Source organism: Amyelois transitella, chromosome 7 (assembly GCF_032362555.1).
Source record: "Amyelois transitella isolate CPQ chromosome 7, ilAmyTran1.1, whole genome shotgun sequence".
NCBI classification, from domain to species: Eukaryota; Metazoa; Arthropoda; class Insecta; order Lepidoptera; family Pyralidae; genus Amyelois; species Amyelois transitella.
In genome coordinates, this window is record NC_083510.1 from 9,982,010 (window position 1) to 9,998,683 (window position 16,674).

The following is a 16,674-nucleotide window of genomic DNA, read 5'->3' on the forward strand; positions in this document are numbered from 1 at the left end:
GATTCATCAGCCTTCGGTTATTTGTTTTAAATAGTATAATGATCACATACATACATAAATCACGCCTCTTTCTCGGAGGAAATTTTAAATTAAATCTTTAACAATATTTAGGTACTGTAACTGTCTTTAACAATAGGTATACATAAAAGGTACCATAAACAAGATTCTTATATAAGGCGGGCGAATCTGTGGGCCCAATCTAGTTGATCATAAATCTTCGTAATTCATACATATTTTCTTAATTAAATAAGTTCACCACTTTAATTTACCTAAGTTCATCAAACTTCGGTAACGACACGAACCTGTGATTGGTAAATTAAACGGCCAAATTGGATTTCGAACGCGGAGTTCCTCGGAGAAAACAAAGGGACGTTTTATCGAAAACGTTTTCTCAAAAAATCTAATTTTAATTCAGTTCGGCGACATCAAAGGTGCTTCGGTATGTATCGCCGTCACACGAATAAATAAACAAAAATCCGATGTACGTAGGTACATTTGTCTGAAGTTACTTCTTATTTGATAGCTAGAATTTGCCCGGGAATAGGTAAATTAAAGAATTATGTTATTATTCCGTGCCGTGTGGTTCCCGGCATCAATATAAAATTTATGGGAGCCCTGGATCTCTCTCTGATCTGCTAAAGGGCATTCTAGACGAATGTAGCTATTCTCTTGGTCGCATTTTACGACATCCATGTGAAAGGATGGTGTGATGGAGTGGTTCTATATTAAAGTACCAACAACCATACTACATTTACTGTGTGTTTCTTATTTACTTATAGTATCTACATAAAGTGCCGTGTGGTTCCTGGTACCAATAGAAAAAGAATAGGACCACTCCATCTCTTTCGCTTACCGTACCTTTTTGGGGGGGTACCGCCTTATTTTTATATTTATACATAGGTACATATAAATATAAAAATAAGGGAACGGTAATACGGGTTCACTACCGAAAGGAAATTACGACAGATTATTGAGGGAGCCCACGGGAGATACAAAATGTCGATTCCAATAATATTCAACCTCGTAAAGGATAACACAGTGAGCCATTTCAATCATGTGGCCCTTTGAGACCTAGGACCAGTTTCCAAAAATAGGTTCTGTTTTTTTTTTATTTTTTTGATGAAACTTGTTTCTGGTAAATTCAATCTTTTCGACTTAAGTGGTTTGAGAAAAAAATTGAGTTTTTTTTTTAATTAAGCAAGTTGCTGTTGTTGATAGCTGTTTTGTTATTTAATTCCATATATACATACATATATAATGATATATAGGTATAATAGTGCAATTATATTTTTTAATTTTGTACATTTTTGGCCAGTTACTTATTATTACTCAGTTTAGTTTGTTTGTTTACATACAGTCTTAATAAGCTGAAAGGCCACATTCAGCTGTATGGCTTTATGATGGAATTGAGATTCAAATAGTGCCAGGTTCCAAACCCATCGCAAGTTTATAAGCCTATCGCTTAGTCGCCTTTTACGACATCCATGGGAAAGGTGTGGAGTGGTTCTAGTACCGGACACCACACAAATTTTATATTTGAGATTCCAACAAATGTTGTAATCCGCATTCCATTAAATTGATACAATATTTTGAATTCAATTTTATCATAAGCAAACACGATTGCGTTGGAAATAATAGAAAATTTATCAGTGGCAGAGTTTATTCCTCTAAATCCCTTAAGCGCTTGTTACCAAGTTTTGCAAATAAATTGTTAATTTTGTACACTTATAATAAATACTCTTACCTTCTGAAAGCCCTGACCTAATTCCCTAACCCCTGAAAGCTATTAGATTAGCAAAGTTTTGCAGATAAATAATTCTGTGAATATTTATCATGTCTGCACTGCACTTTCTATACAAATATGTACCTATTCTTTTTATTTTATTTAAGATTTGAGCTCATGTCAGTGGAAGATAACTTCCATTTTATATCTTTTTAGGGTTTCAAAATAAATTGGAAAAATCACGAATCAAGGATTGAAGTTTCTAAGGATGTTTGGATGTGTGTTTTACTCTTTCACGCAAAAACTACTAAACGGATTTTCATGCAACTTTGCAGTAACATAGCTAAGTCATTAAAATAACATACTAAGTTAAAATTTACTTAACACCTACTCCATAATTGTGACTAACGAATGAAATTTCTTTATAAAAAGAAAAGTTCTTTTTTACTATCTAATTGCCAAAACGGTATTTTTTTTACAATATAAAAACGAACTTTAATCGGTTATTGGTTTTATGTGCTGATAAGGTTAATCTTATCATTTTCTTCTGTACTCTAATCTAAGCCCACTCGGATCATGGTTACATAAATAGCTTGAATGCGCAGATCATCTTCAAGGGTTAAGCATACCTTCGTTCCATTTCCTGGTATGTGGTTACAAATTACATATGTACGTCAAACGGTTTCGCCAACAAAGCGAATACATTGAGCGGGCCACAATCAGTTTGTTGTAGTTCTGCTGACGGAGAATATATACCTACATACATAATACATAAAATCACGCCTCTTTCCCGGAGGGGTAGGCAGAGACTACCTCTTTCCACTTGCCACGATCTCTGCATATTTCCTTCTTCCCGTTCCCTGGTTCCCGGCACCAACACAAAAAAGAATAGGACCACTCCATCTCTTTCCCATGGATGTCGTAAAAGGCTACTAAGGGATAGGCTTACAAACTTGGGATTTTTTAGGCGATTCTTCTTCTAGTCTTCTAGTCTATTGTCTAAAAGAAAAATCCCAAATTGTCTAAAAGAAGATTTTACTTTCTGAGTAACTATTTTACCATGGTCGGCATCGCAAGAGCATTAGTTAGCAATCAACGATAGTAGAAATAACCCTTGTATCTGTCGATTAAGGGCTAAATTCAATTTTACCCACTTATATTAGTTAAGCTTATTTACAGATTCTAAAATTTGTGACCGCTAAAATATTCAACGTTTATAAAGTAACCCTGAAATATTCCAGCCACCGAGAATTATCTGGCGGTCTTCTTTATACAAAGGGTACTGGGAATAAATTTACTAATTTTCTAATTCCCGAACATTTGGTACTTAATTTGGAACAATATTAATTTTACAGGTATTATGTGGCATTTATTTGGCATTTAACTCGGGCCAGTGAAGTCAAATTATGGCAATGATAACTCAGGGAAAGATCTTTTCGAAGAAAATCGTTGTTGGATAAAATAATAACTGTTTATTAAACTGACAAATAGTGTTGTTTACGAAAAAAATAGCATTATATAAAATCATAATGCTCCATCTCTTTCTCATGGATGTCGTAAAAGGCGAGTAAGGGATAGACTTATAAACTTGGGATTCTTCTTTTAGGCGACAGGCTAGCAACCTGTTACAATATGAATGTCAATTCTATCATTAAGCCAAACAGCTGAACGTGGCCTATCAGTCTACTCAAGACTGTTGGCTCTGTCTAACGCGCAGGGAATAGAGACGTGATTATATGTATGTATGTAAAATAATATTATAGTCATGTTAACAAACAAGGTGCTTACAGCCAAAACTATTGAACATAGGAATCTTAAATTGAATATGTGTGGGTCCTAGGTAACTGACAAAATATTACTAATTCTCATGATAAGGGAAAATAAAAAAGGTCACCAGTTGACGCGGGCGGAGACTCGTACAAACACCTAGTGCCGTTATAAAATACGTAGTTTTTGTTTTTCACTATAACTTGCATAACGTTTAAATGATCTGCCAACCGCGCTAAAAGGTTCCTTCTAATGTCCAACCCTTCTTAGGCTTTCCTAAATACATTAACCTAGTCTTATAACTTTCTTTTCGTATTCCACACAAGTCTTTAACTGTACAGTGGAGAAACATAAAGGTGAACACAAAAGCATTTGTTTTTATTACCCGCCCTTTAAGGTCGCGGTTGGTCGTTGACACTCCGATTTCGAAAGAAAATGTCAACATTACATTACCGTTTTTGGGTAACATTATTATTTGGTACCTACTAGCTGTGCCCGCGACTTCGTCCGCGTGGAATAGTTATTTTGGGCATCATTGAAGCCCTCAAGGATTAATAATTTTCCCCGTATTTTTCTTCACATTTTCCATTATTTCTTCGCTCTTGATAGTTGCAGCATGATGTTATATAGCCTAAAGCCTTCCTTGATAAATGGTCTATTCAACACAAAAATAATTTTTCAATTCGAATTAGTGGTTCCTGAGATAAGCGCGTTCAAACAAACAAACAAACTCTTCAGCTTTATAATATTAGTATAGATAACAGTTTTTTTTTTTTCAATAAAACCGTAGTACCTACAACTTTAATAACGGTTGCATTTTCGATGTTTTATTTCTACTACTACTTTTATTGGTAAATGCTGTGTTCACCTTTAATTGGGTTGCATGCTAGATTAAGTACTTTTGAATGTATCATGTAAATGTAAACATGCATCCTGTTGGTGTACCTTAAATAAAAAAATAAATAAATAAAATAAAGATGCTGCGGTCATTCAGGAAAAGGCATATACACTTGGGATTCTTCTTTTGGGCAATGGACCAGCAAATTCTCAATTTCTGAATCTCAATTTTATTATGGCCTGCATTCTACTAAACGTTTCCTAGTCTTCATCACTATTGACTCTTGTCTTCCTTGCAAAAGATAACTCGTAATAAATGTATGTATAGTTCATATAAATAGTATAATCTCGTCTATTACCCTTGCGGGTAGACAGAGCCAACAGTCTTGAAAGGAATAAAATTCAAATAGTAACAGCAAGTCCATCACTTAAAAAAAAGAATCCTTTATTAAAAGCCTATCCTTTAGTAGCCTTTTACTATATGATAGAGTGGTGACTTTTTTCTATTGGTACCGGCAACCACACGGCACATAGTATAGTTGATTAACAGAACCATCATCTTTCACAGAGCTACCGCCTGAGAAGCCCACCATCAAAGCGGAGAAGGGTTGGTACGCGTCAGGGGACTCCCTCCGCGCGCAGTGCACGTCTCCACCTGCCGACCCCCCGGCCAATCTCACGTGGCTGCTCAACGGGCGAGATGTAAGAACCTTACTTATACATACATTCAGTCAGAAAAGTATCGGGAATGGATTATTTATTTATGGTTCCAAATTCAAATTTTTGTTTTTTTTGTTGTTGTTAGATTGGCACAACTATTTTCCATTTTGGCGCGGAGTTTGAGTTGCATCTGTTGTTTACATTAAATACAGTGCTATTTTTAGTTATATCATATCTAGTGTGTATTGCTAATTTCATAATGGATAAAAATATCGAACAAAGAGTTTGTCTTAAATTTTGCATTGCCAATAGAATATCGTGTTCGGAGTCACTGAAAATGTTACAGAAGGCTTACGGTGAATCGACTTTATCAAAAACTCGTGCTTATGAGTGGTACAAAGCGTTCAAAAGCGGTCGAGATGTGATGGAAGATTTGCCTCGCTCTGGTAGGCCATCAACGTCTGCAACTGAAGTTAACATCGCAAAAGTGAAGGAAATAGTAACTGAAAATCCTCATTCAACTTTGAGAGAGATAGCCACCGAACTTTCTGTATCTCACGAGTCGATCCGTACCATTTTAACTAATAATTTGGGTATGAAACATATTGCCGCTCGGCTAGTCCCAAAAGACCTGAATTTTTTTCAAAAACTCAATCGCATGAGAGTCGCTGAGGACATGCTAGAACGAGTCAATTCTGACCCAACATTCATGAAACGCATTGTTACTGGTGACGAGACGTGGGTTTACGAGTTTGACATGCAAACTAGTCAACAAGCTTCGGAGTGGCGCCTTCCAACTGAACCGAAACCGAAAAAACCACGCCAAAGTCGTTCAAAAGTCAAAGTCATGTTGACTGTTTTCTTTGACTATCGCGGTGTTGTGCACTCGGAATTCTTGCCGGAAGGTCAAACGGTAAATAAGGAATATTATTTGAGTGTTATGCGGCGTTTAAGAGAGCAAATCCGACGAAAAAGGCCAGATTTGTGGAAAGAAAATTCTTGGATTTTGCACCATAATAATGCACCTTCGCACAAGGCCATCATTGTGAACGAATTTTTAACCAAACACTCAACAAATACCATCGAGCAACCACCATATTCACCAGATATGGCTCCAGCCGACTTTTTTCTTTTTCCTAAACTCAAATTACCACTTCGTGGCACCCGTTTTCAATCGGTAGAAGACATAAAAGAGAATTCGCGGCGAGAACTGACCTCAATTCCGGAAACAGCGTTTAAAAAATGTTTTGATGATTGGATTATTCGTTGGAGTAAGTGTATCGTTTCTAAAGGAGCATATTTTGAAGGTGATAAAATAAATTTGGATGAATAACAAACAGTTTGTGTATTATTGATCTTTTCCTGCTACTTTCTTGACAGAGTAGTACATACATACATAAAATCACGCCTCTTTCCCGGAGGGGTAAGCAGAGACTACCTCTTTCCACTTGCCACGATCTCTGCATATTTCCTTTGCTTCATCCACATTCATAACTCTCTTCGTGCAAGCTCGGCGGTTTCGGGTACTTTTGACCTGACCCTTTACCAGGACGTCCTTAATTTGATCAAGATATGTTCGTCTAGGTCTTCCCACTCCGACCTTTCTTATATATATTTTTTTTTACAAAATTCAACCAATTACTTTAAGCGACGCTTTTGCGGCAAGGAAACCTGCACATTCAGATAACTGGATGTGTAACCATGTGCCGTGTGGTTCCCGGCACCAATACAAAAAAGAATAGGACCACTCCATCTCTTTCCCATGGATGTCGTAAAAGGCGAATAAGGGATAGGTTTACAAACTTGGGATTCTTTTTAAGGCGATGGGTTAGCAACCTGTCACTATTTAAATCTCAATGCTAAATATTGTACAATAGTCAAAAAAGTTGTTGAAAAGCCAGTCCAACCCTGGCTATTGGGCATTGACTTATCACTCGCGACAGTCACCTGCGTATGTCACAGGGCCGGATTGGGCTCACGGTAAACCTTTGATCCCTTCTCGCAATCTGGCATTTAATTACGGCCCCCACGACAGCCAGGGACGGCATGTTATTTATTATATGATTTGTAATTTTGTACCCCCACTTCAAATTGGTGTCATGCATAATTCACTCTGCCTTTGAAGATTTTAAATTTCACTAAATTTTGTTTAATTTCTTTTTATTTGGTCAAAATTGGATCTGTTGTTGTTATAAGTAGATTTTTTTTAACAAGGTTTTGTTTAGGACTATGCTCTTTTGTTAATTTTAAAAAATCTCTTTCAATAACGTGGAGATATAAGTTGACATACAACTTGTCACTCAGTTTCATAATAAAGCCTATTAGGCCCTGTCTACCAGTGGTATGAATTTTCTTATTGCTTAATATATTTTCACACATCATATGACCCTAAAATAAGTTCCCAATGAGACATTTTACAGATTACATTTTTAAGTATTGGTAGAATTTTTAAGTAAAACCATCTTTGCTCGTAATAAACCACGCGATATCTTTCTCGGACGAGTTAAAAGGCACCCGTGGGAAATTTGTCGTCCATATCAGGTATCGTTAGTTAAAAATGCTCTTACACGGCTCCAGGATTTAAATCCAATCTTTATAAGTAGATTTATTTAATACTCAAGTCGTAAATTGCAAAACAAAAATGAAATGTATTAAACTATACAGATCCCGTGTGGTTTCCGGCATTTTAGAATAGGATATCTTTCTCTAGGATGTCGTATATGGCCACTAAGGGAAAGGCTAATAGACTTGGGATTCTAATCGTAGGTGATGACCATGAGCATCCTGTTACTATTTGAATCTCAAATTCTGAGCTTGGCCTTTCAGTCTTTTTGAGACTGTTGGCTCTATTTACCCTGCAAGGAGTACAACAGCCAATAACAGAGCATATACATGTCATTTTAAGTATGTATAATACTGATTTAATGACAGAAATTTCAATGCGCAGCAAAAAATGTACAGGTTTCCTCAGGATAGTTTTCCTCACCGTAAGAGAAACTGTAAAAATCAATCTGATTTATGTAACCGCATTGGGAACCTGTACATTAGGCTTTTTTATTCATGCACTTCAATCAATGGTCATTAATATAAATAATTAATAAATATACAGGACAGATTATACGGATTGAGTTAGCCTCGAAGTAAGTTCAAGACTTGTGTAACGAGATTATTACTCAACGATTCTATGTTTTTTTATAAATATTTATATAGATAAACATCCAAGACCCAGGCCAATCAGAAAAAGTTCATTTCCCATCATACCCTAGCCGTACTACCACTGCGTTACAGAGGCCTTCAAAAATTCGACGCCAATATAAAAACTATACAATGTCCATACTATAGTTAAAAAGATAATTATATTTTTGTTTTCATTTTGTAATGAATAAATCCAAAACTATAATACCGATTTTAAAATTTTTAAGAAAATTCTTACGAAGCCGAAGTTCCACGCTTCAGCAACATAAGTATATATATATATATATATAAGAACAAAAACACGTGTCTTACATATAAATGTTTACTCTCGTTTTCTGACCTAGAGCATGAAGCGTGCCCCACCGTTTCGGTTCGTTTGGTTTTATTGTATGTCACAACATGGATTTTGTCATCAAAAGCGGGGGTATGAATAAAAATATTTCCCACGTTTGTAGGTAACCAATGAGGTAAATTTATTTTTAATTTATTTACTTGAATGAAGAATTACGAATGAAGCGAATGAAGTTTGCAAGCGGAATTTATGGGTGATAGAATTATCTACTACTTGTTGAAGCAGAGAACCTTTATGTGGTTGGTAATAAATATGTGTAATAAACATAATTACTATACCATATATACTATAAACCTATACTAAATATATATTTCTATGTATTTGTAATAGATTACATATATAGATTATTTAAGTAATTTATGTTATTCTATTGGACACAGAAAGATAATAAAGATTTTACAAACAAAAAAAACAAAGATTTGTTCTCCTCACTTGGAGAGTAGCCGCCGTAAGACATACATATAATGACGTCTTTATTCCTTATAGGGTAAACAGAGTCTTTTTAAAAGGCTATGACCACGTACAGCTGTACGGCTTACTTAAATGCAATTGATGTTCGTATATTTGAATATCAATGTCATCTAAGTAAGCCAAGTAATTTGTTTTGAAAATTATGAATTTCCATTAACTGCACTGGCTGTTTTTCCGTTAGACAAAACTCTAATAAACTTGCACAATGGCCGCTGTCATAATCGGATATTTTCGGCTTCTGTGTTTCCTGAAATGTTTCCATTGTCCCATTGTTGTTTCACGCGCAAATAATCGCGTATTGGAGAGTATTATTTTTCATCGGATGTGGCCGAAGATATCGATAATGTCAGTTCAATTAATAAACGATTCAATGTCTTTATTGTAAAGACGGTGGTGAAAACGAGAGGCTCTGCAGCGCAACAGTATTGCGCTTGTCTGTGACACCGGAGGTCCCAGGTCCCAGCCAGGGCATGATAAGAAACGAACTTTTTCTGATTGTCCTAGGTATTGGATTTTTATTTTTAGAAGTATTTATTATGAAATATAGTAGCGTTGAGTTTGTATCTCGTAACATAAGTCGATTTAGTTCGAGGATACAATCTGTGTAATCTGTCCCGTATATATTTATGCCATCAATAACATCCTGTAAAAAAACCCAAGTCTCGCAGCTCAGTCTTTCTACCGTAAAACGTTGTGAGATCCATGTAATACCAAGTCGGTTAATCTATTTAGTCTCTACTACCTTCTGTCTTAAGTTATTACATAAGTTATTTTCATGCCAATATTAAAAATATTTTACGTTTTAAACAAATAGATCGACTTGGACATCGCATGAAAACACAATGAATATTACAATTATATTAGATTGTTTTGTCTATCGCGCCTCACGCGATTGAAACTCTCGTCTCCAAAACAACCTACACATAGGGATAGCCTAAATTTAGGGATAGGCTTACAAACTTGGGATTCTTTTTTAGGCGATGGGCTAGTAACCTGTCACTATTTGAATCTCAATATATCAAAAAGCAACAGCTGAACGTGACCTTACAGTTGGTTCTGTCTACCCCACAAGGGATATAGACGTGACCATATGTATGTATGAAAGTCAAATGTAATTAAGGAAATTTGCTCTATATGTTAAATAAATGAAAATAAACAATTGAGTGATTGAAAAAATGTCGTGCAAAATTAAATCTTGAGTTACATTACTTGAGGCAAAACCACCAATGCCTTGTTTAAAATATGTATAGAAACTTTATAATTGTACAAAATTTAGATATTAAAAGTAGATTTTCATGTATTTTATAGGTTCAGTATGAACGCACTTAGCGACACGACGCGACTCGACCCGACGTCGCAACGCGACCGCACTTAACATTTTTGCAACTGACGCGTTAAAATAACTACTTCCGTCTGTAATTCTTTAATATATTTCTAATAGGTAAATTGTAATAAGTTTAGGTTTCACTCAGTGCAAAATTTGATTCGGCATTTGTAACTCAAAGGGAATGGTTAAGCCGTCAAATTCATCTTTTGTAAAAAAAAAATTCCTTTGATTGTATTACCTTTTGTTCATATAAATATTAAATGGATACATATCTATACATTGTACATACATCGTTTGTTTGTTTGTTAAGAAAATTATGAATTTCCATTGACTGCATCGTTATTCAGTCTTCCATTAAATATGCAGTGTAGTGATGGTTAAAAAACACACCAGTAAATTTGAGAGGCTTATTCACAAACCTTAATAGGACATAATATCTTAGGTTTTCTCTTTTTATAACACCTCAGATAGCACCAAAGATAGAGGCGAGGAGAGGAAAGATAAGACATATGTCTGTTCATTGTTAGTGAATAAGGGGGTATCTGGGCCTCATTACGTGGTCGCGTCGCGTCGCAAGTTCGTCCAGACTTCCAGTTCGCTCCCTGAGTTTTTGCAAGGTTGGCAACATCGGAAATTCTCTCCTGACACGTTGACACAAGTCGGCTGCGTCACATCCCTGATCTGTCAGCGTGTCACGGTGATGACTTGACACGCTTGACGCACCGTTCCCCAATTCTTTCGTAATTGAATTCCTATATTCGATTCTCGTTTCACGCTTTCACAGTAATGGTGTTTGGGAAGTTACACTCTTAAAATACAAAATGAGTTAGCGGGGACGTTTCTTGTCGTTTTTGTGTGTGGCATTCCATTGTGCGCCTACCCACGAGGATTATGAGCAGTTGAACCAAGACTACACAGTGTTGATAACTTCTGCTTTGTACAGAAGCTGTGTACTTTAGCGAATTGGTATGATCTCCATCACTCTTTGTTTACACTTCACTTAATTCACAATTTTGGGCATAGACAAGCACGCACGCACGCGTACCTAAAGTTGCGTACACATTGGACAAACACAAGGATTTCGCTAGCATTCGTTGGTCTAAGATACTAAGAAAGTTTAAATTTGAGCTCTGCGAACCTTGCCAATGGTGGTATGATGGTTGCGGCCAGTGCTGTGAACTAAAATGAGAAAATTATTAAGAACGAACTTATGGGCCAACAAACGTGCGCGCCAACGTTTATTGGCCTTACTTGCCCCGGTATGTATCCAACTTTAGTCTCTCAAAATGTCAGCATGTTTCTAGTTCACACTCATTGTTATGCTCTAAGTCTGAAATCCTTTGACCGGTGTTTGGCTTTCTCAGTTTTCAGTCTATTGGCTCAAATATTATTCATTTAAAAAACAGAACCAGGATATGAAAGCAAAATCATCTATCAACATCAAATATTTAGAACTCTTGCGTTTACTAACTGTATAAAAACCGTATTACAACATAACAGTCAAAACTGAAATAAGCGAAGGAAACTAAAACTTAGTATACATCTTTTTAAAGAAACGTAGGAGAAATGAAATTCCCGAGATTCCCGTAAGAATAATAATGAACGAGATTTTAAATTAACAATCATTAGTAAGTAGTATTCAAATCGCAATTTATTGCTCCCGCTAGTCTATTTTGTTTTTGTTTTGATCAAAAAATGAAGAAATTATTCGGACTAAATGCACCATCACAATGATAACCTTAATGGCAGAGAAGAACATAACAAAACGAAATTAGCAACACAAAGGCTAGGTCACGAGTCGAATAAATTACCCATACATGACTTTTACCTCCACATTCTTACAATTTCATACATTCGGAACAATTTATTACCAGCTCGCATAATTTTAAAGGAATGCTATTTTAATTTCGAGAAACGCTTCTATCATTTTAATGGACCGCTTTTATTAAAATAATTTGCTCCTGCTAAGTAATAAAAAGGGATATTTATGTTATCGCTAGTTATCAAATCGGTGGTCGAGTGGTTAAAGGTAACAGACTTATAAAATGCATGGCTGTGTACACAGGTTCGAATTTTACCACGGCCAATGATTCTTTTCTGAGTTACACGTTGCGGATAAATGTCCTATTAGGTTCTGCAAAGACTCAGAGATTAGACGGTAGGTGCTTCGTGTAAAAATCTGACCTACTCCAGGATTGTGGTCAAAGGCGGATTTTAGACCCTCGTCCTGAGAGGTGAGGATGTTATGTGGACATACATTAGAAAGATGATTATTGCTTTTTGTTAAAGACTACCACACACAAGAACCAATCTCCAGGTTTTGGAGAAGGACTGTTTGCCCAGAGGACCTTCCTGTCATAATATAATTATATGTAGGTATAACATAATATAAAAATTTTGACATAATATAATTTACTAGCGACCCGCCCCGGCTTCGCACGGGTGCAAAATTATAAATGTTATTGTACATAAAAACCTTCCTCTTGAATCACTCTACCTGTTACAAAAAACCGCATCAAAATCCGTTGCGTAATTTTAAAGATTTAAGCATACAGACAAACAGACTAAAATAGCGACTTTGTTTTATACTATGTAGTGATAAAGAATCTTTCATTAATGTAACCATCATTCTCCTGGCATTAGTCCCGGTTGCATCCTTGACGTGATACGTGTGTTAAATATAATTACCATAATTGCCTTTTTCTTCCTGTTTTTAATATCAGGAATTAGTATTTCATTTGGCGCACGTAAACATCGAGTATTTCACATGCGACGTCGCGTCGCGACACAACGCGTAATTCTATAAAGTCAGGCAAAGCCAAGAAATATGGTAATAATGCAAGAAAAAGGACGCCTGAAGGGAATACTAATGAATTGAACTACTGCATGAGATGTATGTATGAGTTTTGTAATGATTTTTTTATGGGTTGACATGAATGATTGGAAAATTCTTGGTATATGGAATTTTTTTAATTTGACACAGTAATGTATCGTTACATATAAACCTATTGGGTTTATTTTTAACGTCACTGACAAGTCCAATAATGGAATAAGTGTGGGTTTCACCCTTACCTTTCTGAAGGGGAGACGGTTGATCCTGCAGTGTTTATGTAAGGTTTATTCACGGAGGAGTCACTCTTTTGACATTCGCAATCTCTGCAGGGAAACCTAACCCTTATTCGATTTTGATTTTCCCACTCTTTACGTGGGGGGTCGGCACAGTATGTCAGTTTTTCTTCTCTTAATTCTGTCACTTGCCACCTCACTAATAACTCATCTCACGGCAAGAGCACTATTGTTAAACTAATGTATCTACATCACCAACGGTTAAAGTTTTAATTTATAAAAATCAAAAAAATATTTTGCTTTTGTATGCCACAGCCACAGCAATGATTTTTTTTTTCGAAATACACATATTAAGGCGACACCTACCACCAGATGGCGCTACAACCCCCTGTCACGTCGCACGACGTGTTATGTGTCAAGTTATGCTCATTACGCATATGCAATAGTGGAAGTTTGCTTAAAAGTCGCACACGGAATATAAATAGGAATGTTTTATTGTATAAAGGCTGTTGTTTACTTACAATAAACGTAAATGAGCGAGTCTTATTCTTTTGCAAGTAGCTACACTTTTCACTTCAATGATAATTACACCTAATCTATGCTCGCATATTTGTCTAGTTCATAGACTCCGGAATAATATGAGACTCCTTACTTAAGGCCTGCGGCTCCTGCCACCTGAAAAACAAAGTAAACACCGAGTATTTCAGTTACCGCATGGAATTTGGGATATCGTGGAAGTACCTATAATCTACTCAGCTCACTAACATATGCCTTCGTAGAATAGCACGCGCGACGCCGTTTTTATCGCGCGTAAAACTATCGCTGTTTTGCTTTTTATTATGACGTTAAACAAGTTATAGTTTATCGCGCGATAAAAACGGCGTCGCTCATGCCACACTACGGGGGCCTGGTTATATATGAGCCGAGTAGGGTGTAGGTACTATCACAGTTCCACGGGCATTTGTCCCTTTTCGTTTATTCCAAGAACTCTTAACAGATTGTAAAAAATAAAAAAATTAAATACAATGTTATTTAACGACATGAAATGAATTTAATGATAACTCAGAAATAACATTTTCCTGCTTGTTATCTTCAGCTAAAATTATGTTTTTAATAATTATGCCAGCTGAAGTAAATAATGTTGCATTTTTAAACGACTGCTGAGAAGAAACGCCTTAATATTCTTAATATACTGGTATTATTACTAAACTTAACTTAACTTACTAGTTACACCTTACATGGAGTAGCTATTCAATCGACGCATTTATAGCTTACTATATAACCGTCAAAGATTATGTTTTTATTACAAATAAGTTTAATTAGGATATATAATTCCAATAAAGATAGCGGATCCAACGATGTAATTCACGAGCTATATCAAATACGGCATCCGGTCTTAATAAACCCTCCTGCTTCAGATTTTAGTGATTGAATAAAAGTTATCGATAAATTTCATATCGTATAAATTGCACAATAGCGACATTTTACGATAATAGATTGATATTTTAGGGGACATGTTATTTGATGTTTGCAATATTGGTATTGGGTTATTGAAAGTATGTTATACATTATTATTCATTGAGTTTGTAATTTTGTGGATTTTTTTTGCATTCAAAGTAAAGTTAACGGTTAGAAATTAAGTGAAGATAAAACGTCAGTTGAAGTGTGGTTATTAGTTTACGTATCCGAAGCTTAACATACCTAATCCAAGATCATGGCCAAAGGCGCACCCCGAGTTCCTCTATAGACAGATTAGGATATAACTAGGTTTAACGCCAGAAGGAAAAAGGAAAAGATTTCTCGTAATTTGATTACTGTCGATGAAGTTATGTAATCGTAATTTATCGACACATCGATAACATCGATCGCATCACTTCTTCGTCTATTGCCGTGAACGATGACAACACTCAATCATGCCGGTGCTGCCCTATCGTCCATCTACAAGAGAATTGAGGACACAGTTGATCATCCGCCATGATGACCAGTCTGATTACCGACATCGTGATGGGCAAGAGTGATAGATTACTCGCTTTTTTGTATGGTGTCCAGTTTTTTCATAGACGTTTAGACGTTTAAGAATTGTGTAAAAAAAAGACAATTTTGTATTTTGTTTCCACGATATTATGCATGTTGAAAAAATTAAAAATCATTATATTAAGATACTAAATACTTACTTATATTATAAATGCAAAAGCTTATGAGTTTTGTTTGTAATTATTACACGCCAAAATTTACTGCACGGATTTGTTTGAAAAATTATTTAACTGATACTGTATAAACAAATTATATAATACCTATACTTACTACGTTTATATGACAATGATGCATCATTTCTGATAATATAAACATCAAAATTCGAAACTGATTAAATATGTTTTATTTCGAATGTAAGTTATTTTTTCATGCAAATTTTCTTAAGCGTACGGAAAAAGACAAACAGAAAAAAGCCAAATCCAAGAGTCTCTAATGTCTCAACGACCACGTTTATTGACGGCTTAATTATGGAATCGAGATTAAGAAAGTGAGTTCAAAGACTTTCTTAAATAACTCAAAGAATCTACGCAAATTGTAACACATACTATGATTTTTAAATAATGCCGTGTGGTTCCCGGCACCAATAAAAAAAAGAATAGGATTAGGTACTTCATCTTGTTCCCATGGTTGTCGTTAAAGGTGACTAAGGCATAAACTTGGGAAGGAATAATCTTGGGATTCCTCTTTTAGGCGAAGGGCTAGCAACCTGTCAATATTTAGCTGTGTCTACCTCGCAAGGGATATAGACGTGATTATATGTACTATGATTTTTCCTTGCTACCACAGCTTGGAATCTTTTTCACGGGAATAAACTTGTAAATTTTGCCAACAGATACAAGGGAAGCCGGTAATCCAGCAGAGGATTCTCCCCAGTCCCGTGGTCTCCATAGATGCGCCACACAGCCGCAGCACGCCGCCCCCTGGAGACGAGAACTCCAACATCATCTTTAGTCCATGGAAAGCGTTTGGACCTTTTGTTGACACCATTCAGGTACTCTTTCTTTCTTTTCTAATCAGCTTATGCCACGAGGAATTTTTCGTGAGCATGTCATAATATGTTTTGAGTGGGAAGCCTTTAAGTGATTATTTTCTAAACTTTCTCCTTTATTTCATAATAAATTTAGAGCGAATTAGCCTTTTATTTCTCTATGTTTTAGGCAACAGTTAAACAGTAATTAAAATGGATATTGGTATTTTTATTTACTACACTGACACAACAGTATATAAAGTGACAACACAAAA

At 35.7% G+C, this 16,674-nt stretch overlaps 1 protein-coding gene across 1 annotated transcript in view; it reads left to right on the top strand.

Moving 5' to 3' along the window:
* Window positions 1-16,674, top strand: part of LOC106130169 (uncharacterized) — a 147,950-nt gene that overhangs the window by 104,086 nt on the left and 27,190 nt on the right. Inside the window, exons 4-5 of the mRNA XM_013328944.2 lie at window positions 4,896-5,029; window positions 16,265-16,423. Coding sequence (XP_013184398.2) covers window positions 4,896-5,029; window positions 16,265-16,423 — 293 coding nt within the window. The remainder of the gene's footprint in view (window positions 1-4,895; window positions 5,030-16,264; window positions 16,424-16,674) is intronic.